The 27,000-nt window shown below is 53.3% G+C and overlaps 3 protein-coding genes across 11 annotated transcripts; 2 read left to right on the top strand and 1 right to left on the bottom strand.

Moving 5' to 3' along the window:
* Window positions 1-6,620: 6,620 nt before the first annotated feature.
* Window positions 6,621-8,121, top strand: NR2C2AP (nuclear receptor 2C2 associated protein). 2 transcript variants are annotated; one of them, XM_049642558.1, is made up of 5 exons: window positions 6,624-6,996; window positions 7,164-7,254; window positions 7,490-7,595; window positions 7,672-7,739; window positions 8,005-8,121. In XM_049642558.1, the coding sequence occupies exons 1-5, from the start codon at window positions 6,959-6,961 to the stop codon at window positions 8,119-8,121; spliced, it is 420 nt and encodes a 139-aa protein (XP_049498515.1). In that variant the 5' UTR covers window positions 6,624-6,958. The 2 variants fall into 2 exon arrangements, with proteins under 2 accessions (XP_049498514.1, XP_049498515.1); XM_049642557.1 differs by having other exon boundaries at window positions 6,621-6,996; window positions 7,672-8,083.
* A 58-nt stretch (window positions 8,122-8,179) lies between these two features.
* On the bottom strand, window positions 8,180-14,866 carry RFXANK (regulatory factor X associated ankyrin containing protein). Of its 4 annotated transcripts, none has more exons than XM_049642548.1 (10): window positions 14,783-14,866; window positions 13,933-14,072; window positions 13,238-13,432; window positions 11,082-11,165; window positions 10,869-10,934; window positions 10,548-10,648; window positions 10,253-10,378; window positions 9,805-9,871; window positions 9,313-9,393; window positions 8,180-8,404 (listed from the first exon to the last, which is right to left on the bottom strand). In XM_049642548.1, exons 3-10 carry the CDS (start codon window positions 13,422-13,424, stop codon window positions 8,334-8,336), a joined length of 783 nt encoding a protein of 260 aa, XP_049498505.1. In that variant the 5' UTR covers window positions 13,425-13,432; window positions 13,933-14,072; window positions 14,783-14,866; the 3' UTR covers window positions 8,180-8,333. The 4 variants fall into 4 exon arrangements, with proteins under 4 accessions (XP_049498505.1, XP_049498504.1, XP_049498503.1 ...); XM_049642547.1 differs by having other exon boundaries at window positions 14,747-14,829; XM_049642546.1 differs by lacking the exon at window positions 14,783-14,866 and having other exon boundaries at window positions 13,933-14,169.
* Window positions 14,867-14,868: 2 nt separating this feature from the next.
* Window positions 14,869-25,527, top strand: BORCS8 (BLOC-1 related complex subunit 8). 5 transcript variants are annotated; one of them, XR_007460191.1, is made up of 6 exons: window positions 14,869-14,983; window positions 17,582-17,694; window positions 18,173-18,237; window positions 21,720-21,830; window positions 21,922-22,116; window positions 23,894-23,970. XR_007460191.1 is itself a non-coding variant. In XM_049642561.1 (6 exons), exons 1-5 carry the CDS (start codon window positions 14,947-14,949, stop codon window positions 23,925-23,927), a joined length of 360 nt encoding a protein of 119 aa, XP_049498518.1. In that variant the 5' UTR covers window positions 14,869-14,946; the 3' UTR covers window positions 23,928-23,969; window positions 24,300-25,527. The 5 variants fall into 5 exon arrangements, 4 of the variants coding, with proteins under 4 accessions (XP_049498518.1, XP_049498517.1, XP_049498519.1 ...); XM_049642561.1 differs by lacking the exon at window positions 21,922-22,116 and adding an exon at window positions 24,300-25,527 and having other exon boundaries at window positions 23,894-23,969; XM_049642560.1 differs by lacking the exon at window positions 21,922-22,116 and adding an exon at window positions 24,209-25,527 and having other exon boundaries at window positions 23,894-23,969.
* The last annotated feature ends 1,473 nt before the right edge of the window (window positions 25,528-27,000 follow it).

Below are 27,000 nucleotides of genomic sequence, written 5' to 3'. Positions count from 1 at the left end.
ACTGAAGGGGTGAGGCAAGAGTCTGTGTCCCTCTGTGAGGACACAGTCAGATATGGAGGTGCTGGGAGCGGCCCCCCTCTTTGGACTGGGTGCCCCTCATGGGTCCTAGGGATTCTAACTGGGGTTTTAGGGACTCACACCCAGCATTCACCTGGGAGACCCAGTGTGCTCCCTGGGAGAAGAGACACCACCCCAACTCCAAGTCCAAGGGAAGAACAAGAACCACCTTGGGATGGAGCCCCCCCCCCCCCCCCCCGAACCTCCCCCCTGAATCAGGATGTGGTGACAGGACCTGGGCCAAAAGAAGAGGGAGACTGTAGGGCGCCCCTTCCCCACTGCTGTTCACACTCAGGGAAGACCCCCCCTTCCATCGGACTCAGGCTAACCTGGAGGGCCCCCTTCCCCGCTGCAGTCCAGCCTGGATTCCTCCATTCATCTGCAAATTGGGAATCCCCACTTAAAATCCTGGGGTGCCTCAGCTCAGATACCGGGATGCCCAGTTATGGAGCCCCCCCCCCCATATAGCATCTGGATTTCCCCCTCTTCTCTCTAAACTCGTTGTGTCCTCCCTTAGCCTTGGTTCCCAGTGCCCCCTCCCCAATTCTGAGACCCACCCCCAGCCCGGCCCCCTCCCCACCTTGGAACCGTCTCCGCATTCTCCGGACAACCCAAGGATTGACCCCCAAATCCGAGTCCCCCTGACATTCCCAAGCGCCCTCCAGTTTGCGTTCTCTTCCTAACCTGGGTCTCCCCTCCCCCTCTCAGCCCCCCTCCCCGTTCTGGGGGCTTCTCTCTGATCCCAGGCCCCCTCCCCAATCTCGTGCTCGCCTCTAATTCCGCGGATCTCTCCCCTAACGCGGCCCCCTCCCCACGACGGACCCCCCACCTGACTCCTAGCTCGGACGCATCCCGGGGCGGTCGCCCGGCACAAAGGACGCTCCGGCTTGTCTTGTTCGTTCGCGCGGGGTCCAGCCCCTGCGCCCTGCGCTCCGCTCGCCCCAGAGCCGCCTCAGCGCTTATAAAGGGGCCGCGGGGCTGCTCTGCGCATGCGCCCCTGCCTGCTGGAGGCCTCCGGCTGCGCGAGGGAGGGGGCTCTCCCTACCTAAAACCCCCCTCCCCACTTCTTCCACCTCTCACCCCACCCGGGGGAAGACTACGTCTGATTTCCCGCGCGTTCGCCCATTTTCCCCAAGAGTCACATTAAATGTTCCCAGACGCCCCGCGGGGGGCCTGTCCCACCTTACAGACGTGGAAACTGAGCCTCGGGGAGACGAAATAGCTCCCAGAGTCACGCATAGGGGACGGGCAGAGCTGGGATTCCAACCCTGGGCTGCCTGACTTTCTAGGGCTCACACTTGAAGCAGTTTGGGCTACAGTTGCTGTTTTACCCCATGTCGAGAAAGGAGGCTGAGGCTCAGAGAGGAAAGGAAGATCGCTGGGTCACACAGCTGGTAAGTGACTCCCAGCGTTGGAGCCCAGATGTGTCACACCCTGGAGCTGTTTCCACCAGCTGCAGCCTGCAGCCAGAACATAGCATTCTTTTCATTCATTCCTTTATCCAGTCAGCATTTGTGGGGCACTGACTGTGGAGTCCTGCTGTCACAGGAATATTTTTGCTTTGGGCAGGGGGCATGTGTGTGTCTTCGCAGGGAGACCGCAACCTTAAAAAGTCTAGATCCACACAATGGAATATTATTCAGCCATGAAAAGGAATGGAGTACTAACACCCCCTAAACATGGGTGAACCTCGAAAACATTACGCTGATTGAAAGAAGCCAGACACAAAAGGCCACAGGACGGTTCAATTTATGTGAAATGTTTCGAACGGACAAATCCAGAGGCAGAAAGTAGATGGGTAGTTATCAGGGATTGGGAGAAGGGGAATAGAGAGTGACTGCAAGTGGGTACTGGGCTTCCTTTTGGGATGATGAAAATGTTCTAGAACTAGATAGTGGTGAGGGTTGCAGAGTAATGTTAATATAATTAATGCCCCTGGATTGTACACTTTAGAATGGTAAATTTTGTGTTCTGTGTGCTTTACCGCAATGAAAGCTGGAAATAATGGAAATGAGTGGGGACAGAAGCTTAAAGAGATCAGCCCTTCCCCCACCTTCCTTCCCAGGGTTTTTGTCTCTCAGCTTAGGATGGGATGCACTGGGCAGTGATGGCTCTAGGAACCAAAGTGACACACTGGGGTGGGGGAGGGGGTACCTGGTGGTTCAGTCAGTTAAGCATCTCACTCTTGATTTTGGCTCAGGTCATCATCTCATGGTTTGTGGGATCCAACCCCACACTGGGCTCTGCACTGACAGCTCGGAACCTGCCTGGGATTCTCTCTGTCCTCTCTCTGCCCTTCCCCTACTCCTACACGGGCACATATACCCCCCCCCCCAATCCATAAATAAACTTAAAAAAAAAGTGGGGCGCCTGGGTGGCTCAGTCGGTTAAGCGGCTGACTTCGGCTCAGGTCATCATCTCATGGTCCGTGAGTTCGAGCCCCACGTCGGGCTCTGTGCTGACAGCTCAGAGCCTGGAGCCTGTTTCAGATTCTGTGTCTCCTTCTCTCTGACCCTCCCCCGTTCATGCTCTGTCTCTCTCTGTCTCAAAAATAAATAAACGTTAAAAAAAAATTAAAAAAAATAAAATAAAATAAAATAAAGTGATACACTGGGGAGCTATGCTTACTGTTCAGTCCTCATCACAGAGGAAAGCTGGAGGTCAGGGATCACATTGACATGAGTGTCCACAGTTGACAGGCTGGGTGAGGGGGTGATTGTGGCAGCATTGGTTAGGGTGGGGGAGCTGGGGGTCCGGGGTCGCATTGTGTCATGTGTAAGGGATCCAGGCAGCTTTGTTTCCACACGTGCAGGGCTCAAACCTTCCACTCCTAACAGAGTGACTCTGGACCAGCCATTTTGTCTTTCTGTGCCTCAGTTTCCTTGTCTAAAAAAGGAGGATAATTAAGACTCCTTATCTTACAGGGTTGCTGGGAGAATGAAACAGGAAGTAAACACATAAGCTGCTATCATGCTGCTGCCCATTTTCCAGCTGGAGAAACTGAGGCTCAGAGGCACAGGACCACCTGCCTGAGGTTGTACAGTATAGGTACTGGTCAAGTGGGAGTCTAGGTTCATGGCCTCAGAGCCAAGCTGACCCCCACTCCTGACTGCCCCCACCTCTCTCCACCCCCTCCTCTCCACCCCTAGGTCCCCCTGGCCAGCGCCAGGGCTGAGCTTAGAGGGGCTGGCCTGGGGCCCAGGGCGGTGGGGGAGGCAGGCTGTTGCTGGGGGCTTGAATGAGGCAACCTTGCCTGGGAATCTGCTGGGCTCAAAGAGCTATTTATAGGCCTGCACTGGGATTGGGTGAGCCACCCCCTGCCAGCCCTGAGTGCCTTCTCTGTGCCCCCCACACTGGGGCCCAGGCCAGGGGCTGAGAAGCAAGTTGGGGGATGGAGCAAGGGAGGGGGCTAGTGGGCCAGAGCAGGAGCAGGGACGCTGGACCCACCAGGAGAGCTGGATCTCAAGGGTGGACAGTGTCCCTCCAAAGTGCCTCTTAACATACTCAAGGTGACACACGGACATGACACACGCAACCGCATTCACGTGTGTCCCACGATGACCCCAACAAACCACTAACCCACAGTCACACCCCAGGCACACAGTGAGCGCACAGGTGGTTTATACACAACCACATGAGACAAGGCCACACGTAAGTCACACAGACCACATACGACCTCATGTGGCTGCACACACGTCATGCCTCTTGCACAACCAAACTCACAGCTGTGATTCAAACCGCACCTCTAGTCCCTTCACGGTCGAATACATGCCCTGCAGTACCTTAGCCTTCCTGGTAGTCACAAACAAGCCCACATGTGCCCCACATTGTTCACACTCAACCATGTTTACAGCTGTGGGCACATCTAGCACCCAACTATGATCGCTAGCACCCAACTATGATCGCTAGCACCCAACTATGATCGCTAAGCACACGGGCACCAACACGGAGACATATAGTCCTCCTGGGTCCAACCTCACAACACAGCCACTCATGCTCACCATTCATCACTCCCCCTGTAGTGGCCCTGGGCGGGGGGGCGGTCTCCTGATGAGATCACCTCCAGGATGCCTGGCCACCGCCACCACCCCTACTTCTGTCATCTCCACTTGCCCAGGCTCCCAGGTTTGCACCCTCCCAGGACTGACAAGTCCAGCTGGCATCCATCTACTCTGAGGTGGGCCCTGTTGAACCCAGGCAGACCCTGGCAGAAAAATCAGGCCTGGACCTGCCCCACTGGGGGCTGCGAGTCAAGGAACTGTCACCTCCACCCCCACATACTCTCCAGGCTGGAGCCTTGAGGCAATCATTACACTGATCCCCCAGAGGGAACCAAGGCTTGAAGCTATCTGAAGGCCTTTCCCTGCCCTGCTCCAGCATAACAAACACATGAGAAGTGGGATCTGGTTTTTGCCATGGGTGGGGCTGCATCCCCAGGGAGAGTCCCTGCTGACCCATACTTGCTGTGTGACTTCAGCAAATACCTGACTCTCTCTGAGCCTCTATTGCCTCTTTTGACAAATGCAAAACTCAGCCCGTGGAGAGAACACCAGAGTCAGATTGGGATTTGAATCCTTCTCCCCCTGGATGAACTTAGCCAAATGATTTTGCTTTTCTGTGCCTCAGTTTCCCTCAGTGAACCAGGGTTGCAGCTCCTGGCTCTTCCAGAGCTTCCTCTGCTCCATCCTCTGGGTGAGGGGGGGGAGGGAGTGCCTGGTCTTTCCTCACTCAGGCAAATGAATGGACCACTTTTGGCTGCCCTGCTGGGAGCTTAGAGCTGCTAATTCCCTGGAGAAACAGGAGGCTCTTTCATGCCCAGGCGCCAGTGGGGTGAGGAGGCGGGAAGAGGGTATTGAGCTGGCCCCATACCAGTGGGCAAGGTGGCTCTATGCCAAGACCAGGAGTGGCGCTGGTGGGGGGGGGGGTGGCTAAGGCCATGAATATCCTCCCTGGGGGCCATTGGGTATATATATCCTCAGCTATAAAATGGAAGTGACATGGACCAGCACAGCAAGTTCAATGAACCAGTGGATGAACAACCAGCAAAATGTGGTTTCAAGTCAAACACAAGGTGGGCTCTCAACAAAGGTAAGCCACTGTTGTTATGTGTCAGCCCAAAGAGCCCACCAAATTCTCCAGCAGTCCTATAAAAGAATTCCCTCCATTTCACAGATGAAGGAATTGAGGCCCAGAAAGGTCAACATGCTTGTCCAAGATCACATGGCCAGTAAGTGAGTGACCCAGCCAGGATTTAAACTGGATCTGGACCCTCCAGGGTCCATGCTTTTCCCACCTTCCTCTGGGGGTAAAGAGGTCTTTTCTGCCATCCGCAGTCCTGGCCCCAGCACTGAGACCAGCAGAGCCAGGTCTAGATGGCACCAGGCCATGGCTGAATGCAGGAAGTCCTGGCAGGCAGGGGCTGATGGGGCAGCCCTTCCGGTGGTGTCCCAGTTTCCCAGCCAGCCCACCCCCACCCCCTTACTGGAGTGGGCTTGGGAAGATGCTAGCAGGATGCCAGGAGAACCATTCCCCTAGCCCTTGAAGAAAGGGGCTGGATTCTAGACCATTCAGCTAAAGCCAGGAACCTGCAGCCTTCTGCCAGTAGCTGTTTGTCTCAGAACCCTCCATTCATGCCGATGGGATGGTGTCTTGCCCTTTCTCAAACACCTTCAGGCTCAGCAGGATTTTGCTCCACATATTTTATTCAGATTCATGGTCTTTCACCCAACCAGGCCTTTACTTATGCTGTTTTCCCTGCCGGACAAATCTCCCCCCATTTTTCTTACCCTGATGAATTCCTGCCCACCCACTAAGGTACAGACACAAGATCCCCTATCCCAGAAAGCCCTTCCTCCAGGTAGAGCCTCTGGTCTCCCAGCCCTATGTCTGGCTCAGCCCTGACTGCATGGGTGTGTGTGTGTGTGTGTGTGTGTGTGTGTGTAGCTCTGTCTTACCAAAATTGAGGGCTCCTCAGGTATGGAGGAGGCTTCTCACTGAGGCTTCTCACAGTCCCCAGCACCACCCAGCACAGGGCTGGGCAGTAGGGAGTGAATTGTTGTTTAGTGAATCAGTGAACCAAATCTTTAGCCTTTGTGCAATCTGGTATGGCCAACCCCCTCCTTCCCCCCAGTTCATCCTTCAAAACCCACTTCCCACGCCCCCTCCTCCATGAAGCCTGTCCCAGGCAGCATTTACTAGGAAGAAAGATTTGGAGGCTAAGCCCCTTGTGTTGCAGCTGGGATACACGAGGCTGACGAAGACTCGCTCATCGTGGCCTCTTTCTCAACTCTTCCTTTGGTCCCTGGGAGGCAATGAAGCGCTCGGCAGCATTAGCAGTTACGGAATGGGTTTTGGCTGACTTCCCCAGGTAGGGAGATATCGTTATAGGAAGTCTCTCAGATTTCCCATACCCTATACCCTGCTCTATACCCGCAGGCACCAGAAGACGGCGCCCCGCACACAACTTGGCAAACAATTCTTTCAGGTGCCTCCCTTCTTCCTCCAGCTCCAAAAGAAAACTCAGTACTGGATGAAGGCCCTTTAAGAGGCGGGCGCGGAGGGGCGGGGTTCAAATTGCAGCCTGCCCTGAGAGCATGGGAGGGGCAGGTCTGAGTCACAGTGCGCTTGCGCGGTGTCCTCGTGGTTCCGGGTCCTGCTCTGGTTCTCGGCGCTGTTCGCAGAGACTGAAGCTCGGAGTCCGAGCGACCCCCGGAAACCCACAGGAAACCTGTTTCCCTTACTTGAACCTGCTGTGAGAATCTAGCCGCGGGTCACTGCAGTTTCTTTGAAACCTTTGTAGAGTCTGAGGCGTGGTCAAGGTCGAACGGCTGTGGCTGCGTTGGCGTCGGCATACGCACACCGGCTACACCGGCTGAGCCCTGCGAGGCTTTGTGGAGCCGGGATGACCCACTCTTTGGTTTGTCCAGAGACAGTGAGCAGGTGAGACCCTGGGGACGGGCAGTGGCGGGCGTGGCCCTTGAGCCCGGGGTTAACCGAGCTGGGGGTGCCGGGGTAAGCTGGAGGCGAGGAGGGGGCGGGCCCACCGGTGGGCGGGACCTCGGCGCTGGGTTTAGCCAGTCTTTTCGCTCTTATTCTGGTGCCTCCAGGGTGAGTTCAGTGCTGAATCGCAACACTCGGCAGTTTGGAAAGAAGCATCTGTTCGATCAGAATGAGGAAACGTGCTGGAACTCGGACCAGGTGAGGCACCTCTCCCTGGACCCTCCACCCATCCTGTGAATCAGATTCAGGAGTCCAGGGTGCCTTGAGAACTAAGGAGCACTCCAGCTGGGCACAGTAGAGTTGGTCACGGAGGGAACGTGTGCCAACTGCCCCTCGCACCACCTCTCCCCCCATCAACTGTGGGAATAAGACACACATAGCAGGCTCTGTCTGAGCCTGGACAGATTGTGAGCCTCAGTTTCCCTGTCTCCAGGGCCCCTCCCAGTGGGTGATACTAGAGTTTCCTCAGCGCGTCCGTGTCTCCCAGCTGCAGATCCAGTTCCAGGGGGGTTTCTCCAGTCGCCGGGGTCACCTGGAAGGTACTGGAGGGCTCTGGAAGGTGGGGGTTTGGAGAGGGCACCCCAGCCTCACAACCTGCCCCTTTCTCTGTTGCAGGTTCCCAGGGGAATGAGGCTCTTAGCAAGATTGTGGACTTCTACCCTGAGGACAACAACTCACTTCAGATATCCTTCCTGGGCCTCTGGGGAGGGGCGGGGGTGGTGGTCTGTGCCTCTGAAAACCGTGGGCCCTGGTATGTGACCTTGAGCAAGTGGGCTCTGGACCTCCATTGTTCCATCTGTAAAATGAGCTGATGGTAACCGGTTCTGTGTGAGAGCCTCAGAAGGGCTCACAGTGCGCCCGGTCACCCAGCACATTGGTGGTGTCTAAGCTGGGGCTGCCAGATGGGAAATGATGAACTACCTATTTCCCTTGACTGCCTATGCTCACACCTTCCCTGTGCCAGTTGCCGAGGTGGACCGGCTGAAGGTGACATTTGAGGACGCCGCTGACTTTTTTGGCCGAATTGTCATCTACCACCTGCGCGTGCTGGGGGAGAGGGTGTGAGGCCACTGGGTACTAACTAACTCCTCCAGGAAGCCCTTGGGGAAGCACAGTGAAGTCCTTCAGGTTATGCACAGAAGGTTTATTGGTTCCTCTTGGGAAGGATCCCCTCCCACTGTCTGTCCAGGAGCTGCCTTTGAAGCCAGGTCTGGGTTCCCCCAGCTCTGCGTCAACTGTTTTGTTCCCTGAGTATCTGAGTCCCCAGCAGGCAGCCTTCACTCAGGATCTGCGGGCACCAGGTTGCTCTGGAAGAGTTTGAGGATGTGGTTCTCGATCACCTGTTGCACTGGAAACAGGAAAGGGAAAAGGTGGGCCATGAATCGAATGCAGGCTGCAGAGACAGAGGCCATTTGTACACCTCTTTTGGGGGATGAGCCGGGGTGTCCCAGCATGAGAACTGCACCCGCCTCTCAGGGAACGAACGGGGATCTCCAAGTCCTGGAGGACCTAATTCATATGCGGGGAAATCCACACCCTTCCCAGAGTACAGCTGAGAAGACTGAGGCCCCCACGCCAGGAAACTCAATTTCCCCTAAGTCTGTAAAAATGCATTTTTGGAGGCTTTTTAGAGTAAAAAAAAGAAAAAAAAAAATCTTTACCAAACAAAATTCTCGACTGGTGACTTTTATGAAAGGATAAGAGGGGCTGTGAGGAATGACTTCTGTCCCAAATGGAATAAAACTTGAAGGAAGGAGGAGAAATCTCCCAGGCCCTCAATCTCTCCATGACCCCAAGGGGTCAGTTCTATTAGGATCTCCCCATTTTGTGGATGGGGAAGCTGAAGGGGGAAGTGGGGAACAAACTGGGGTCAGCCTATGGTCCCTACTTACACCCACGTCCTGCCATGGAGAGGGCTGGCTTCAGTGACCCTCTGTGGCCCGGCCCCTCCTTCTTGGCATCCTTATCCTGCAAGGCCTCTGCAAGGATCCCATCCTCCAGCCTGGTTCCTCCAGCCTGAATCCCATCCTCCCTCCCTTTGGGCCTCCCAGTGCCTGTGTATCTCATCATGAACCCAGTCACTGACACACGTCAGCCTCCCGCACACGCCCAGGTGAGTACACAGTGGCACCACGTGTTTGCTAATGTGAACCCTCTCAACGCTAGCATGTGACATCTGAGAGGGATGTCCTGTGTACCCCTCTGTGGTCACCTGCTTACGGCACACTGTCCCTGCCCTATGTGTCTCAGGCTGACCTTTCCGATATCCCAGGGCCACGGCAAGGTCCATTGGGGTATAGCCAGAGTCAGCCTCAGTGGTGAGATCGGCTCCTCGGGCTGCAGAGCAAAGCAGGTGTTACTGGAGAGGCAGCGGGGCTGGGAGCCCAGAATGGGGCATGGAGACTTGGGAGATCCAGTGATCCCTCACGGTATAGCCACAGGTCTGCTGGTTGCCCTTACAACCAGGCTTGGATGAGAACCTGAGCTCTCTGAAGAATGTGGCCAATAGAATCCCCACCTCCAGGGTCCCTGAGGCATGAAGGGTGTGGGTGTTCAATCCGGTGAGCCAGACCCCTGTACTATCCTACCATCTCCTGTCCCCAGATCAATCCTCTGGGAAACTCAGATAGTGACCGTTCATCCCAAGAGCTGTTCGAGCAGAGTTTGGACCCCTCCCTGGCCCTCAGGGTTCCTGTGGGGCCAGCTGGGGCTCTGAGGCCCCCAGGGCCAGCTGCTACTCCCACTTACCCAACAAGGCTTCTACGCACTTCACGTGGTTCCCACGCACGGCGTACAGCAGTGGCGTCCCTCCATTCTGTCAAAGGCAGGGGCAAGGGCAACCGACATTGTCTTTTCCAAATTCTCACAACACCCCCAGCCTCCAATTTAATGTGGTTCTTCCTCCTGCTCAACACCTGGCCTCGTTCCCCCTTTGGGTCTTAGCTTAGATACCCCTTCTTCCAGGAAACCCTCCTCGACTTCCCTGGACTCTGGAGGCCACTTTCCGGGCTCTTGCCGCTGCCTGTGTGTCTGCCGTTACAGTGCTATTCACTACATTTCAGCTGTTTCTGTGTCGGCTGCCCTCCCCGCAAACTAGGAGCTCTGTAAGGCTCAGAGAAGGCTGTCTTGTGTTCTCAGCACCCACAGCAGGCCTGGTACCCTGCAAGGTGCCCAGGGCCAGTGGGTGGTGCCTCACCCAGTCGTAGATGTTGATGTCCACATCACGCTCAAGTAACAGCCCTACAATGTCTGTGTAGCCGCCCATGCTGGCCAGGGACAGGGCGCTTTCCCGTTCCTTGGCCAGGATGTGGGGGTCAGCACCCTGTGGTAGGGGGAATAGAGACAGTGGTGATGGGATGGGTGGGGGCATCCCCTGGAATCCTGGGGTACCCATGGCAGCCCCTTCTTATAGACATGGCACCAGCAGACTCGGATGAGACCCCAGCCCACCCTCAAGTTCCTGGGAAGCCCTCAGCTGGGCTGGGACGCACCCACTCGAGCAAGAAGCGGACAGTCTCGATTTCTCCAAAGGCGGAGGCCCAGATGAGGGGGGTGAAGCCATGCTCGTCCGGCTTGTTGATGAGGTTGTCGCCTGGCAGGAGGGGGGTGGTACCACTGGGATGTACCCCTGCCCACTCTCCCCAGCGCTGTGGGAGCAGGGACAGGGCAGGTGGCTGGGGTCAGACACGAGGGGGAGCACACGGGTGGACACAGGCCCATTTGTGGAGACTCCGGTCATTTCAATACCCACATGCACACACCAGCGCGTGTGGTCAGACACATTCGGACACACCACAGGTGTGGACACACACCTTTCCTCAGATGCTCCTTCAGCTGGCTCAGCTCCCCCTGGGCCGCGAGCTGGTGGATGGACAGGGCTAGGGGCCAGAGAGAAGCAGAGTCCTCACCTGTCCCATCCCTGCTCCATGCCTCAGTTTACCCCATCCAGAGTTGCTCCTCCCGGCCCCTGCTACCTACTAGCACCTGTTACCTCTCCCCGCCTTAGGGACTGGAGGCCCACTTACAGTCGAGGGTGGCTGGCAGGGCCGAAACCTCGTTCCCCCGCTGCCGGTTGGTGAGGGTTGTGGAGTGCTTCAGGGAGCTGCCTCCTGGAAGAGAGAGGAAGGGCCTCAGTTTGCTCCTAGTATGTCTCTGAGGCTTCAGACCAGACCCTCGGGGTTCGGAGCTACCAAAGACAGTGCCTCACTGCACCATTCACTCACTCTGCCCTCCTGGATACCCGGGTGCACCTTTCTCCTCTACACCTGGCGATGTTCTGGGCAAACGATACATAGTCCCTGCCCTCAAGGGGTACATCGACAAGAGGGGGGAGTCAGACAGAAGGAGAGACATAAGCAGGAGAAATAAGAAGGAGGTAGAAGAGGGGCACCTGGGTGGCTCAGTTGGTTGAGCGACTGACTTTAGCTCAGGTCACGATCTCGCAGTTTGTGAGTTTGAGCCCTGCGTCGGGCTCTGTGCTGACAGCTCAGAGCCTGGAGCCTAATTCAGATTCTGTGTCTCCCCGTCTCTCTGCCCCTCCCCTGCTCACGCTCTGTGTCTCTCTGTCTTGCAATAATAAACAAATGTTAAAAAAAATTTAAGAAAATGGGGCGTCTGGGCGGCTCCGTCGGTTAAGCGTCCAACTTCAGTTCAGGTCATGATCTCAGTCTGTGAGTTCGAGCCCCACGTCGGGCTCTGTGCTGACAGCTAAGAGCCTGGAGCCTGCTTTGGATTCTGGGTCTCTCTCTCTGCCCCTCCCCTGCTCATGCTCTGTCTCTCTGTCTCAAAAATAAATAAAAACATTAAAAAAATATATAAAAACAACTTAAGAAAAAAAAGAGTATCCTTAAAACAAAAAAAAAAAAAAAGAAGGAGGTAGAAGAGAATGGAAAGAGGGGAGGGCCAGGGGTGAGTCCATTTCAGACACGATGGTCAGGGAGGGCCACTCTGAGGAGGTGATACCAACTGAGAGCTTGGCCAGATGAAGAAACCAGCCCTGGGAAGAGGTAGAATGTTCCACACAGAGGGAACAGCAGGGACCAAGGCCCCAGGAGGGACTGAATTAGACGTGTTCAAGGACTCCAGTCAAAAGAAATCCTTGAGGGGCACCTGGGTAGCTCAGTTGGTCTATTTCAGCTCAAGTCATGATCTCATAGTTGGTGAGTTTGAGCCCCACATCAGGCTCTGCGCTGAGAGTGCAGGGCCTGCCTGGGATTCTCTCTCTCCCTCAGTCTGCCCCTCCCCTGCTCATGCTCTCTCTCTCTCTCTCTCTCTCAAAAAAAAAAAACAAAACAAAAAGAAATCCTTGGATCCTTAATAGGGTTAACAGAATCACCATCTGACCCAGCAATCCACTCCTAGGTATCTACCCCCAAAAGTTGAAATCAACTGTTCAGACAAACACCGGTACACAAATGTACCAGCAACACTAGTCACAATCACCTAAAGAGGAAGAACCCAAGGGTCCATCGATGGATGAATGGATAAAAGAAATGTGGTCTGGAATGGAATATTATTGGGTCATAAAAGGAATGAAGCACCAACACATGCTGCAAATGCAGACAAACCTCCAAACCATCATGCCGAGGGGCGCCTGGCTGGCTCAGTCAGAGGGGCATGCAACTCTTGTTCTCGGGGTCATGTGTTCAAGCCCCACATGGGGTGTAGAGATTACTTAATAATCAAACTTAATAAATCAAACTTAAAACAATGAAAAAAACCCATCATGCTGAATGAAAGAAGGCAGACACAAAAGGCCACATGTTGTAGGATTCATTTATATGAAATATCCAGAACAGGGAAATCCATAGAGACAGAAAGATTAGTGATTGACAGGTGCTAGGGAAGGAGGGATGGAGAATGATTACTCATGGGGACTGGGTTTCCTTCTGGGGTGACGGAAATGCTCTGGAACAACAGAGAGAGTGGGGGTGGGGGGCTTACGCACAATGTGAATGTACTTACCGCCACTGAATTGTATGCAAGTCTGGTTAAAATAGCAACTTTTATGTTATGGGGATCTAGCCATCATATATATACAGATAAAGCAATTCCTCACTGGATGGAGAGGGAAGACACATTCTGGGTAATGGAACATAAAGACAGAGGTCCTGTCTTGAGCCTGACATTCCATTGTCCTTGCATCCCAGAGGCAGGAGTCCAGGGGAAATATCCTACCTACCCTGCGGTGAGGAGGCACCAGCATCCGGTTCAGGATTCCCAGGCTCCAGAGTGCAGGGGAAGAGGCTGAGCACCACAGTGTCTGAGCCATCGGGGGCCTCATCGCTGGGGTCCTCAGGGTCCCCAAATTCTGGGATGGGGAGCTGTTGGGTCAGACTGAGGTCCTCTGCCGGCTGGGTGGGCTCCATGGGGGAAGCTGGCATAAGCGCCAAAAGATAACAGCTAATTATCAACAACTCGTATTAAGTAGGCACCAACAGCATACCCGGCCTTTCACAGTAAGGGTGGGTAAACTCAAGCTCAGCGGGAAGTTAAAACCACAGTCCAACTGCTTTTCAGGCTCATTCCTCCCCCACTACCAGGGCACATACAACATGCTTTACTTAAAATGGGTTCAGCTATCTGGGTTCGAATCCCATCATTTATAAGCTGTGAGCACCTGGGCACATGACTTAACTTCTTTGAGCCTCAGTTTCCTCATTAATCAAATGGGGAAATGAGGTCTTAGCACCGTGCCTGTACATAGCAAAGCTGGGGGCCTGATACACGGGCAGAGCTTAAAAAACGTTCACTGTAGTTATTTTTTTCTTGCGTGGTGGGGGAGGGGGGGGTCCCCGGAATAAGTGACTGCTCAACAAAGTGTGATCGGTCCCATCCCACCGGCCCCTCCCAAACAGATCCGAAAGGTCCACTCACCTCAAACGAGCCTCGTCTGTCACCCCACGCCGCGAGTCCGGGTCCCCCAAAACTTGGGGGCCCAATTCACAAACTTTTCTCCTTCAATTGATATAGGAGGGAGCAAGCTGGAACCTGGATCCTCAGCGCCCTGGTTTCTTCTGCCGGGACAGAAAGCAACTTGATACGCGACCGCTACCCCCACCTCAGAGCACCCCACTGCGCCTGCGCACCCTGCCTCCCCAAAAGTGCCGAAAGGCAAGAGCAATAGAAGCTGCTACTGGCCCTTTAAGACTTGGGGGAGGGGCGTGGTTTCCGCTGGGGCCCAAGCAATGCTGTTGCGCCTGCGCGTTCTTGTCCAGGCAGCTCTGGAGGGAGGCCGGCAGGGTCTGAAGGGATGGGTGGAGCCTCAGAGGGCTCAGAGGATTTCATTGAGACAGTCTTGCGTCACTACCCCCCAGCTCCACCCATAAGTTTTTCCTGAGGGAGACGCTAGGCTCCAGTTGCTCCAGGGCGGGCGGGGCTCTCTCCTGTACGAAGGTGGTGGGCGGGGAAAAGTCGAGGTGTCGGGACTTAAAGGGGCAACACTACTGTCGCCCCCGTTCACAACAATGTCTTCTTTGCGGTCCTGGGGGCGTGTAAGCATGTGCAAGAATCTGATGGCAATAGGAGGGTACAAAGAGGCCGTTTATGTGGCCCGCAGTGGACAATGTTTGGAGCGTTTCCCTAATTCGTCTGCTCCCGGAAAAGGGAGTTCGTGAAGGGAGGATGCCCTTGCCCCTTCCTGCTTGGGTGTCCCTCCTGGAGCTTCAGGGGGTCTCCGCCCCTTCCTCACCCGTCTACTGGTGTGCCTCCTTCCCCAGTCTCTCACTCATGGTTCCTCTCCAGTCAAGGTACACGAAGTAGTGAGGAGGGCAGGCCAATTGGCACCGGAACTGGAGCACCACGGCGTCTGGTTTCGTAGGGGAAGGTTTGAGAAGCCTTCCCCATAGCCGGACTTCCGCTTCCGGTCCTCGGCATCTGTACGCGGTCGTTATGGAGGAACCGGAGATGCAACTCAAGGGAAAGAAAGGTTGTGTTGAGCCCCGGGCTGGACAGAAGGGTGACCTGACAGAGTGCAGGAGGGGGCAAAGGCTTGGAGGGAGCATGCCGGGGAACTAATTGGACCACCATTGCATCCTGGTTCGGCCGCTGACTAGTTTAAAAACCTTTATAGAGTGTCTCCGTGCCTCGATTTTGTCATCTGTAAAATGGGAAGTATAATAGTCTCTCCCTGCCCCCATAGGTTTGTTGTGAGAATTCAGTGACCTGCTATTTGTAATGCATTGAAAGAACGCCTGTGACGTGGCAATCGCTGTGCGTGTTACTTCCGTATGCGGTTACGTATTTGTTTAGGTTTACGTTAACATCGAATATTTGTAAGTCACATAGTTACAAATTACCAAACGCCACAGACTTGTTAAATCATAAAGGTTTTTGTTATGACACACGTTATTTCTAGTTATTATTTTTAAGTTTATTTTTGAGAAAGAGCGAGAACACAAGTGGGAGAGGGGCAGAGAGACGTAGAGAGGATCCCAAGCAGGCTTCCCACTGTCAGCGCAGAGCCCCATGCTGGGCTGAACTCAGCAACTGTGAGGTCATGACCTGAGCGGAAATCAAGAGTTGGTTGCTTAACCGACTGAGTCACCCAGGCACCCCTCTAGTTAATTATTTAGAAGGCGCAAGTATAGTTCATTCCATCTTTTTTGCAGCAGCACTGAAGGGTAAGCTCTTATGCTCATTTTCCAAACCAGGAGGACTAAGAGGGATAAGAGTACACTCAGTTTGGAGGTGGCAGGATGGGCTCTACCCTACTGAGGGCGTTGCAGTGAGCTAGACATACTGACACTAGCCAGACTCATGCACAGCCTCCCTTGACTCCCAGATGCGCCAGAGTTCTCTGTCTTGTTAACTACACTCCACTGGGCATAGCATGGGGTCCATCTCTGTAGCAAACCTTGAGGTGGGTACTATTATTCCATTTTTACAGCTAAGGAAACTGAGGCTCTCAGAAGCCCCTGCCCTCAAGAATCCAAGCTTTAACTTTTTTTGTTTTTGTTTTTTTTTTGTAAAAATGTAATGTAATAAAGAATGAGAATTTATAAGAGAAATGAACAAGGTGCTGAGGTTGAGAATGAGATGGAAGTGACATCCGGTTAAGCGTGGTGATCAGGGAAGGCCTTGCCCAGGAGCTGAGACATGAGGGATAAAGAGAAGCCCGTGGGGGAAGGAGAGGGTCAGTGGCAGAACAAGCTGTGCAGCAATACAGCAGCTACTGATCACAGTATTTATAGGTATTTAAGTTAATTAAAATTAGGTAAAACTTAAAATTCTTATGGTGAGCACTGAGTAATGTGTAGAATTATTGAATTACTATATTGTACACCTGAAACTAACATAACACTGTATGTTAACTCTATTGGAATTAAAATTTAAACAAAAAAATAAAATTCAATTTGTGAGTCGTATTTCACATTTCAGCCACGTGCTCAGTAGCCAGCCGTATGTGCCTAGTGGCTACATTATTGGACACTATAGATTATAGAACCTTTCGGTCATCTCAGAAAGTTCTTTTGGACAGTACTGGGAGTGTCCAAGGAGCAGCCAGGAGGCCACTGTGCCTTGGATGGTGAGGAAGGCAGGGAAGTTAACAGCAGGAAGAACATACAGGGCCTTATGGGCCGTAGTAAGTTAGGTGGATTTTACACTCTGGCTGGTGGGAGCCATAAGAGGGTTTCAAATAAGGGAGAGACATATCTGATATGTTCATTAGGAGATCACTCCATCTGTTTGGAGATTGGACTGTTGGCAGAGCGGAAGCAGGGAGACCAGGAAGGAGCTGAATCTGGCGTCCTGGTGAGAGGTGGCCATGCCTGGACCAGTGTGGGCAGTGTAGTGGTAAGAATAGGTGAGATTTAGACTTTGTTTTCAGGCAGAACCAGCAGGATCTGTCATGGATGGGAGGGTGTAGATGACTGACTGGCTGGGAATGTCATTTGTTGAAGCAGACGTGGGGTAAGGATTTCTGTGTAATTAACTTACCAGGACAGGAGAACTTCACAGGGGAGATAGGGGAAGCTGAGCAAGGAGTGATCTGAGGGCAAATCCTCAGCCTGATGCTTCAGGAGAACTCAGAAGGATGATTTACACCTCCACGTTGTCCCAACACACAGCAGGAGATGTGGCCTTTGATACCCCTTGATGGTCAGTCATGGCTGAAGGCCACCCAGCGATCTAAGCTTCCAGGCATTTTCAGGTCCAGTAACTGGTAGGACCCTCGAAGAAGAGTCTCATATTCATTCCTTGGGATAAAGGGAATGTGAGAGGGTCCAAGTGGACAGAAGCAGTGTCTACTACAAGTGGGCTTGGGAGGGGAAAAACCATGAGTTCACTGGATGTGTTAACATCATGATGAGCGAAGCCTTTCTTGATTATCTCCTTCAACCCATCACTGGGACCACAGGTGACCCAGCTCCTGAGTGGACACTGGACACCCCTCGCTGCTCTGGCTGGACTCGCGGATTAAGCAGTCAAGAGTCTTATGCTTTGTCTCTTTGTGTCTCTGCCGCCCTTCCCTTGCTCTGCCACCCCCCACCCCGGCCCCCAACTTTTGATTTGCTCGGCCCAGTCACAGACAAGTTCACTGAGAGTGTCTATGTCCTGGCCAATGAGCCATCCGTGGCCCTGTACCGGCTGCAGGAGCACGTGCGCCGCTCTCTGCCTGAGCTGGCCCAGCATAAGGTGAGCCCCGCTTACCCCTGCCACTGACCTCCCCCAGAGTCCTCACCTCATGATCTGGGGCCTGCTACATGGAACAGGGGCTGTTGGGGGAGGAGTCAAGGCTGGGACAGCAGCAAGGAGGCACGAGGTCACTGAGACAGGTTGAGGCCATGGGTGGACAGATTTGGGGGCAGATTTGGAAGAAGGGGGTGGCCGGATGTGCATTTGTTGTCACTTGTATGGCGAGAAGGAAGCAGCCGCATGAGGACCCTAGGGACCGATGTGCCAGGCCGAGGGAACCGCCGGTGCAAAGGCCCTGAGGCATGGTAGCCACGTGTTGGCGGAAAGCCCAGACCGGGAAGGGATTTTCAGGAGGAAAGATCAGGATGGAGGGGGCTGGTCTCTGTCGCCATGGTGATGGGTGATCAGGTGCTCCGTCCCAGGAACTGAGAGGGTGGAGGTAGCAGCCCTCCTGCTAACAGCTTCCTGTCTCCCACAGGCTGACATGCAGCGATGGGAGGAGCAGAGCCAGGGAGCCATTTACACAGTGGAGTATGCCTGCAGGTAAGCCCTGTAGCCTCCCCACTGCCCGGGTTGTCCCCGTATGCCCCAGGGTCACCTCTTGGGCACTCGGGCATCTCAGCCAGCTCTCCAGTGAACCTTCTCCTGCCAAACGCATCTGAGTTGAGGCATGTGGATCTCGACTTACTTGGCCACACAGCAGGTTCCAATGCAGGCCTGCGCTTCTCACCATTTGCCCATCCCCCATGTGCCTCAGGCAGGCTTCTTCCCGAGTGGAGCCCCTCCCCATGTGTCATAGGAAGGGGTGGAAAGGTTTAGGGGAGATGCCATCTGGGAAGGGAGCCTGTGCCTCAAGGGACTTTTCCTTCCCACATCCGGGACCACAGACTGGCCAGCGGGGTGGACGGCAGCTGAGAGGAGGGCCACAGCACAAATACAGCTGATTATTTTTAAATTTTTATTTCTTTCCAATTTTTTTTTTTTAGTGTATAACAGACGCATAAAATTTGCCACCTTAACTATTTTTAAGTATACGGCTCAGTGGTATTAAATACATTCACGTGCAGCCATCCCCACCCTCCATTGCCAGCATTTTTTTCATCTTGCAAATCTGAAACTCTCCCCGTCAGACACTAACCCCCCCTTCCCTTTCTCCTGACCCCTGGCACCCACCATTCTATGTTCTGTGTATGAATCTGGGGACCTCACATAAATGGAGTTGGACAGTATTTGTCTTTTCTGTCCATCTCTTTTCACTCAGCATGCTGTCCTACAGGTCTTCCCATGCTGTAGCCTGTGTTGGATTATCCTTCCTTTTTAAGGTTGAGTAGTATTCCATTGCGTAGACCCACCTCAGTTTATCCATCTGTCGATGAACATTTCGATTGCTTCCACGTTTTAGCTACTGTGGATAATGCTGCTGTGAATGTGAGGGTACCATTTAATTATTATTATTATTATTATTATTATTATTATTATTTTGTGTTTAGCTTTTTCTGAGTCTTCAGATTCCACCCCCTCCCCTCCCCACCTCCCAGTCCCAAGGGAAAGATGTATGTCAGAGTAAAAAGTAGTAGCCAGTGTTTCTTTTCATCATCGCACCTTTCCTGGCCTTGCCTCCCCCTCTTCAGTTGGTTCCCCTGACTATACTTAATGTCCTGGCTTGTTCTGTTTGCCTCGCGAGTTTGGCAATTTTATTTAGAAGTGCCATTTGCCCTTTGCGTGGACTAAGTCATTTTCATGGAGGCTGGACACACCCCAGCAGCACAATCTGTGGAACCATGGGGTTTGCTTGCCTGTTTCTGTTGTGTGAACGAAGGTTCTTTGACAGGAGGTCCTGCTGCTGAGGGTACTGAGCTGAGTGCTCTACCATCACCCGCCTTGGCCCCTCCACTGGGACAGAAGGCATTCCAGACGGATGGCATTTTCTTGAGGATGGTGGCCTCCAACACCCTCATTAGCTCAAGAAAAGAGTAGAAAACAAATGGGAGTTTCTCTCTCATGTCTGCCAAACAGCTCCTGCGCAGCTGTGGGCTCACCAGCAAGGCCCAGGTCAAAGGAAGAACATGTCAGAGTCTGTACTTTGTCCCGGTTCCTCTAGCTGCCCCATTCAGTGAAGGAGTCCGGGCTACGGGTGACACTTAAATTTTAATGCATTAAAATGAAATAAAAGATTCAGCTCCTCTGTCTCACTAGCCATATTTCAAGGGCTTAGCAGCCATGTCAGCGGATAAAGAATGTGTCCGTCATGTTCCAGAAAGTTCCACCGGGCCATGCTGAGGTAAGCATGAGGCCAGTGTATTCTGAGCTCTGAGCACTTCTCGCTAGGGAGATGTGAATTTCTCTATGCTAAGGGACCATGTTTCCTTTATGGACATGAAAGAGCCCTTTTGGTTGTTGACAATGCTTTACGTAGTTGATGCAGAATTTATAGATACTAAATTGGATAAACTATTCAAGAGGGAACTTATAAAAGCAAGCTTTTTTTCCCCCTATAGTTTATTTATTTTTCATAGTTTACATCCAAGTTAGTTAGCACATTGTGCAACAATGATTTCAAGAGGAGATTCCTTAAGCCCTTTACCCATTTAGCCCATCCCCCCTCCCACAACCCCCCTAGTAACCCTCTGTTTGTTCTCCATATTTAAGAGTCTCTTCTGTTTTGTCCCCCTCCCTGTTTTTATATTCTTTTTGCTTCCCTCCCCTTATAGTCATCTGTTTAGTATCTTAAATTCCTCATATGAGTGAAGTCATATGATATTTGTCTTTCTCTGACTAATTTCACTTAGCATAATACCCTCCAGTTCCATCCACGTAGTTGCAAATGGCAAGATTTCATTCTTTTTGACTGCCGAGTAATACTCCATTGTATATACATACCACATCTTCTTTATCCGTTCATCCATCGATGGACATTTGGGCTCTTCCCATACTTTGGCTATTGTTGATGGTGCTGCTATAAACACGGGGGTGCATGTGTCCCTTCGAAACAGCACACCTGTATCCCTTGGGTAAATACCTAGTAGGTCAATTGCTGGGTCGTAGGGTAGTTCTATTGTTAATTTTTTGCGGAACCTCCATACTGTTTTCCAGAGTGGCTGCACCAGTTTGCATTCCCATAAAAACAAGCTTTTCATCCAGGTGGGCAAACACTAGAAAAGCTGACTGCATTTTGGTAGTGCTAAAACGAACAAGCTAACAGAGCAGGCGATAGCCCCCCAATCCCCGCTTTGATCTCATGGCCGTTTTCCAGCCGGTCCCTGACTGATAATAAATAGGAGTGAGTTTTTTGTCTTTAACAGAACAGCTTTAAAATGACACTTTTATTTTTACTGCAGATGCTATGCAGGTGAGTTGCTGGCATTAGCAGGGCCCTGGGTGGCCTGGTGAATATTTTACTGTTGTGCTGTTGGAAGGGGCATTTTCATTAGATGTTTGTTAGTCTGGCACCAACACCAGAGGCTAGCACAGCTTGGCAGTGGTGTCCCTTTAATTAGTAGTGAGTTATTCTGGTTCCCTCTAAGCTCACCTCCAGAGCTCTTCACAGTTGAGTTGATAAGCTTCCTTCAGAGGCAGGAATAGGTTATCTAAAAGGCCATTTTTACACGTTTATCGCTTCTTCAAAACATCAGGTGGTCTAGCAGCAGGATGTAAAAGTTGCACCCGGGGCGCCTGGCTGGCTCATTCGGAAGAGCATGTGACTCGCTCTCGATCTTGGGGTCGTGAGTTCAAGCCCCACGTCAGGTGTAGAGATTACTTAAATGAATAAATAAATAAATAAAAACTTTCAAAAAAATAGCTGCTTCTGGCCATCATGCGCTCTGTCGCATAGATGTCATCGAGGTGTGGCAGGGAAATCAAAACTTTAAACCCCGGATAAGCCCACAGAATCCCTGGGGTGCCTGTTGAGCACTGAGCCCGTGCAGGCGCCCCCACCAACCTCTGGTTGGAAGGCTACATGGGCAGGCGCAGGGAGGGGAGGGTAAGGCGGGGTGGCACCGACTGGGTCCATCCTCCCATTTCAGTGCTGTGAAGAACCTTGTTGACAGCAGCGTCTACTTCCGCAGCGTGGAGGGTCTTCTGAAACAGGCCATCAGCATCCGGGACCACATGAATGCTGCCGCCCAGAGCCACAGGTAGCTCCGGGACCACCCGCTCCTGCTCTCAGCCTCCTCGCTGTAAGGACCTTTGCTTCTCAGCCAGGAACTGCTGTTTCTCACTCCTTAGACAGCTCCCTTTCCTCATCTCGTGGTGCCTGGTGGCTTCCTCTCGTCCTTTGGCATCTGTAACGGGAGAGTTCAGCCGCCCAGCACCCAGGTCCTGAGCTCTGCTGTGTGCCCGGCCCTGGGCTGGGCACCGGGGATGCAGCGGTGGCCAATACGCATGTACTCGTGGTCTCACAGGGAGGCGTATGGCAACCAGGTAAACGTGGAACAGACGAGCATTTCAGATGTGCAAAGGAAGAAAAGGGAGGTGGAAGCCTCTCTGAGGGGGTGGGAGCAGAGGCCTGAGCACCATGCAGATGGGAGGTGGCCCGGGGCGGGGGTTCCGGGTTGGACAGCGGTGAGGACAGAGGCCCTGGGGATGGTGATCTGGGTGTGTTGGAGGAACATCTAGGAGGTGAGTGTGGCTGGAGTGGGTGAGCAAGAGGGAGACAGAGCCCGCGAGGCTTGCAGGGGAGGTTGCCTGGAGCTGAAGGAGGCTTCAAGCCAAGGACCAGATGGCCTAAAAATGAAAAGCACTTACAGTCCTCGCACCCTGGGGAGAGAGTTTTTGTCATATCGTCATTATAACTTAATAAACATGCACTTGGGCACATGTGCACGTGCTGTCAGCTGTAACTCTACTTTGATATATGTCCGGCTCCTGCAGTTTGGGACTGGGTCTGGCATGCCTGTCCCCCACCAGACATTTAGAAAGAAAAAAAAAAAATCTGTGTTACTGTTCTGAAAACTGAGACGCAGGAATTGTCAAAAACAGAAAAGCCTGGTGAATGTGTAAGAATGGACGTGCAGCCATCGTCTCACAGAGGGTAGCATGACATGGGTTGATCTGGGCTCCTTTGCTTTAAAGAACTGTCTGCCTTGGGCTGCCCTGCTGTAGGTTGGTGCAAGCCATTGGGGCCAGAGCTTGCTGTGTGGTGTGCACAGCGCCCCCTGCACGGTAGTGCCTCAAAAAGCCATCGCTTTTACCTTTTTTTTTTTTTTTTTTAAGTTTATTTATTTATTTTGACAGAGGCAGAGAGAGGGAGAGAGAGAAAATCCCAAACAGGCTCCTCTTGGTGTGGAGCCTGACGTGGGGCTTGATCCCATGACCGCAAGATGGTGACCTGAGCTGATATCAAGAGTCGAATGCTTGAACGACTGAGCCGCCCAGGCTCCCCCATACCTTATTTATTTATTTATTTATTTATTTATTATTTATGTGTTGTTTATTTATTTATTTAAGTTTTTTTTTAATTTTTTTTTTTTTAACGTTTATTTATTTTTGGGACAGAGAGAGACAGAGCATGAACGGGGGAGGGGCAGAGAGAGAGGGAGACACAGAATCGGAAGCAGGCTCCAGGCTCTGAGACATCAGCCCAGAGGCCAACGCGGGGCTCGAACTCACAGACCACGAGATCGTGACCTGAGCTGAAGTCGGATGCTTAACCGACTGAGCCACCCAGGCGCCCCTAATGTTTATTTTTGAGAGAGGGAGACAGCGTGAGCTGGGGAAGGGCAGAGAGAGAGGGAGACACAGACTCGGAAGCAGGCTCCAGGCTCTGAGCTATCAGCACAGAGCCTGATGTGGGGCTCGAACCCACGACCTGTGAGATCATGACCTGAGCTGAAGTGGGGCGCTTAACCCACTGAGCCACCCAGGCGCCCCCATACCATTTATTTTTAATTCATGGTTTCCCAAGTGCTTTAGGTGCCTTGCTTGTGCCTGCTTCTGAAAGATGCTTCTAGCAGCTTAAAGTGCTGCTTAACACTTCTCTTGGCAAGCCCTGCGGGTTCAAAGTGCCCAGTCCTGCATGAGTCCCAACCACGACCTCTGAAGTGGGTGGCTGGTCCCATTTTTACAGAGGATGCCCTGAAGGCTGAGGCCGGGGGTCTTAGGGGACTAGAAGGTAACCCAAACCCATCTCCAGCCTAACTGAGCACGCCCGATGGCCTCTGACATTGGCCTCAAGGACGCTGCCCATGTTTTGTTCCAGCCCTGACGAACCACCCCTGCCCTCCTCAGCTTGATCCCGGAAGAGACTTGGAGGTGCTTTGGCCCCTCTGGCTCAGGTCAGTGTCAAGTGGGGTCGTGAGCCTCTGTACTCCATGCTCTGAACTAACCCACCCTCTCGGTGTCCAAGAAGGGACCTGCTCGTCTAACCTCTTGGGCTTTCTCCCTGGGCTTGTAGGATACTTGCATCAGTGGGAGGCTTCGGGGTGGTAGGGACCTTCAGCCCTCTGCTACTCAGGACGTGGTCAGCCCTCGTCTCCCTCGTGCTCTCTGTGCCAACTCCCTGCCCCTTCTCCAGGCTGCAGGCCCTGTCTCGATCCCGTGTTCCCCCTGCCAAGACAGAAAGGGGAGCCCGCGTTTGGTTGTTTTCCTCACACGCGTTCTCTCAGGCAGAGCCCAGCATGATGGCTACCCACCCAGCTCAGGAATCTTCGCTGCACTGCTGGCCAGCTGTGTGACCCTGAGAAAGTCCCTCCTCTCTCTGGTCTCTGCTTTTCCCTTCCGTCAGAGTGGTTCAGCAGGCAACAGAGGGTGCTGCTGCATAGTGATGTGTGTTGTAGCAATCAGCTACTGCTGCATGACCAACTGTCCCCAAACTTAGTGGTTGACAACCCTAGTCATTTGGCTGCTTACAGTCCTGCGATTTGGGCTGGGCTCAGCTGGGCAGTTTTTCTGGACTTCACAACTATCTGGCACTCATCAGAATTCAAAGGGGCTCATAGTCAGAGGTGGCCTCGCTCACACATCTGGATCTGGACCCGTGCCGTCAGCAGCAGGGGGTCCGTTCCCCTCCGCGTGGCCTCCCCAGCAGGCCGGCCTAGGCTTCTCCTGGTGACCGGGTGCCCAGAGGGCAGCCCCCATGTGCCTGTGCCCATCCGACCTCTTCTTGCTTCACACTGCGGATGCTCCATTGGTCAAGGCCAGCCACGTGGCCAGGCCAAGAACCCGATGGGAGAGGACTGCAGGAAGGCCTCAATACCGGGAGGTATGATCGACTGTGTGAGGAGAGCATGGTACCAAGAAAGGCCTGGCACGTTGTTACTCGGCGCCCATGTAGGGCAGACCCCGGCAGATCGGCGGCATCTGAGGGACTTCCTGAGCTCTGGCTGTTGTAGTTCTCAAAGCCCCGCCCATTTGCCAGGCACTGCGATGGCGCTCTGTGCCACAGAGGCCCTCTCAGAGGGCTTGGGAGGCATGAGTGGGATGGGGCCTCCACAGCCCCAGAGCCACAGTCTCCAGAGACAAGAGGCAGCAGAATTCATGTGTGTGCAGTTGAAGTACTTTTTGAGCACCTACTGTGTGCCAGGCTTAGCTCTCCGGCTGGGGGTAGTGAGGAATCCCGCTGGCTGTGGGATTGCCTAGGGAGCATCTGGGAGGACTTGGGGCAGGAGGGGCTACCAAGAGGGCCAGCAGCTCACCCCAGTGGCCCACGCAGTGTTGCCCACCAGCCCTGGGCCTACACTCCACCATCTCTCCACTCCCTTCTCCTTGCCCTCATCACTCCCACCATCCAGCCTCAAGGACACCGCCCTGCTGCCCTCCCCACACCCTGTTGTCATCTGCTGTCCCTCTGCTGCTGCGCCCCCTTGGAATAAAATTCTCTGTGGCTTCTCCTGATCCTGCCTTTATCCCTACAGGCCCTGCCTGCTTCCTCTTCAGAATTGTTGCCCCATTGCCCCTCTCAGAGCCTTCCACCCCGCACTTTCCCCCCAAACTGTTCCCTACAGGGTGATTGGTAACCTTTCTAGGGTCAAGTCACAGTCTCCCCTGGCGTCTGACTTCACCTGCCTCTCCAGTCCAGGGCCTCTAGCACAGTTCCCTTTTATAGAAGAGAAAGCAGGCTCAGAGAGGCCAGGCGCAGTCACTGTCCTTGACCAGAAGTGCTGGGAGTCCTACCCCGGGGTTTCACCTCTTCCCCCATCCCACCTAGTACCTCCTGCCTCAGGAGGTACTAGGTGACCTTGCCACCCTGAGGGTCTCTCAGACTTCTCCCTGACCCTTGTCCCTCCATCCCCTAGCCCCACTAAAGCTGGGGCCTTTGGACACAACTTTGTGGAATCTGGCAGGGACTGAAGACCAAGCAGGTGTGGCCAGCACATTCCTCTTGCTTCTGCTCAGCGCCACCTCTGGGCCCCTCTGTGAATGTCTGGAGACAAGGCTTTGCTGCCTGTGGACTCCTACCTGCCCCCCATTGATCACGGACACAGTCATGGCCACGGCCCCCCCAACCGGTAATTGCCACTCTGTTAATCCGGAACAACCACCCACTGTGTGCCTGGAACTACACTGGGGGCTTTTCAAGGCTTATCTTTTCATCTTTCATCCTCAGCCTGGTAAGGCAGGTGTTACCCCCAAATACATATGGGGAAAGAGAGCCTTCGAGAGGTGGCATGACCTGTACAAGGTCACACAGCAGACTCCAGAGACTTAGTCCTACTGTGCTTCCTGCTGTATAACATGGGGCCTAGAGCTGGGCCTCTCTGGTCTGGTCTTTCTTCCTTTTCTTTCTTTCTTTCTTTCTTTCTTTCTTTCTTTCTTTCTTTCTGTCTTTCTTTCTTTCTTTCTTTCTCTTCTGTTTTTTTTAATGTTTATTTGTTTTTGAGAGACAGAGCACGAGTGGGGGAGGGGCAGAGAGAGAGAGAATCTGAAGCAGGCTCCAGGCTCTGAGCTGTCAGCACAGAGCCTGACACAGGGCTCGAACCCACAAACCATGAGATAAAGACCTGAGCCAAAGTCAGATGCTTAACCAACTGAGCCACCCAGGCACCCCTGGTCCTCCTTTTCTCCATCTGGACAAAGAAGCCTGGATTGGGCCTTCTCTACAGGCTGAGGTGGACATTTGTGTATCTGCCTGCACGGTCTGCATTCTGTCTTGAGCAGAAATGCCCACCCCAGGCTCAGGCCATATGGAAAAGCCATCTTTAATTCCAGGTGTGGATGTGGGACACTGGCCTGGCCAATCAGAGCCACCACCTCCCAAGTCACAGTGATTGGGTAGAAATGAGCGTGTGACCTTGTGAGAGGTCTCACTCAAGAATTTTGCTGGGGAGCCTGGGAAAGTCACTGTCTTCCCACTAGGGTTGTTGAACT

Source organism: Panthera uncia, chromosome A2, assembly GCF_023721935.1.
Source record: "Panthera uncia isolate 11264 chromosome A2, Puncia_PCG_1.0, whole genome shotgun sequence".
Classification (NCBI taxonomy): Eukaryota; Metazoa; Chordata; class Mammalia; order Carnivora; family Felidae; genus Panthera; species Panthera uncia.
Note: the sequence above shows the minus strand (reverse complement) of the source record. Positions and strands in the feature narration are given on the sequence as shown.

Coding starts and splice junctions, on each gene's coding strand:
- BORCS8 (XM_049642559.1), top strand. CDS start 14,947: ATGGAGGAACCGGAGATGCAACTCAAGGGAAAGAAAG. Junction 18,238..21,719: donor ACAGTGGAGTATGCCTGCAG/GTAAGCCCTGTA, acceptor CTCCCATTTCAG/TGCTGTGAAGAACCTTGTTG. Junction 21,831..21,921: donor GCTGCCGCCCAGAGCCACAG/GTAGCTCCGGGA, acceptor CTCACTCCTTAG/ACAGCTCCCTTTCCTCATCT.
- RFXANK (XM_049642548.1), bottom strand. CDS start 13,424: ATGGAGCCCACCCAGCCGGCAGAGGACCTCAGTCTGACCCAACAGCTC. Junction 11,166..13,237: donor TGGTGCCTCCTCACCGCAGG/GTAGGTAGGATA, acceptor TCTCTCTTCCAG/GAGGCAGCTCCCTGAAGCAC. Junction 9,872..10,252: donor ACATCAACATCTACGACTGG/GTGAGGCACCAC, acceptor TGCCTTTGACAG/AATGGAGGGACGCCACTGCT.
- NR2C2AP (XM_049642557.1), top strand. CDS start 6,959: ATGACCCACTCTTTGGTTTGTCCAGAGACAGTGAGCAG. Junction 6,997..7,163: donor TGTCCAGAGACAGTGAGCAG/GTGAGACCCTGG, acceptor TGGTGCCTCCAG/GGTGAGTTCAGTGCTGAATC. Junction 7,596..7,671: donor TCGCCGGGGTCACCTGGAAG/GTACTGGAGGGC, acceptor TCTCTGTTGCAG/GTTCCCAGGGGAATGAGGCT.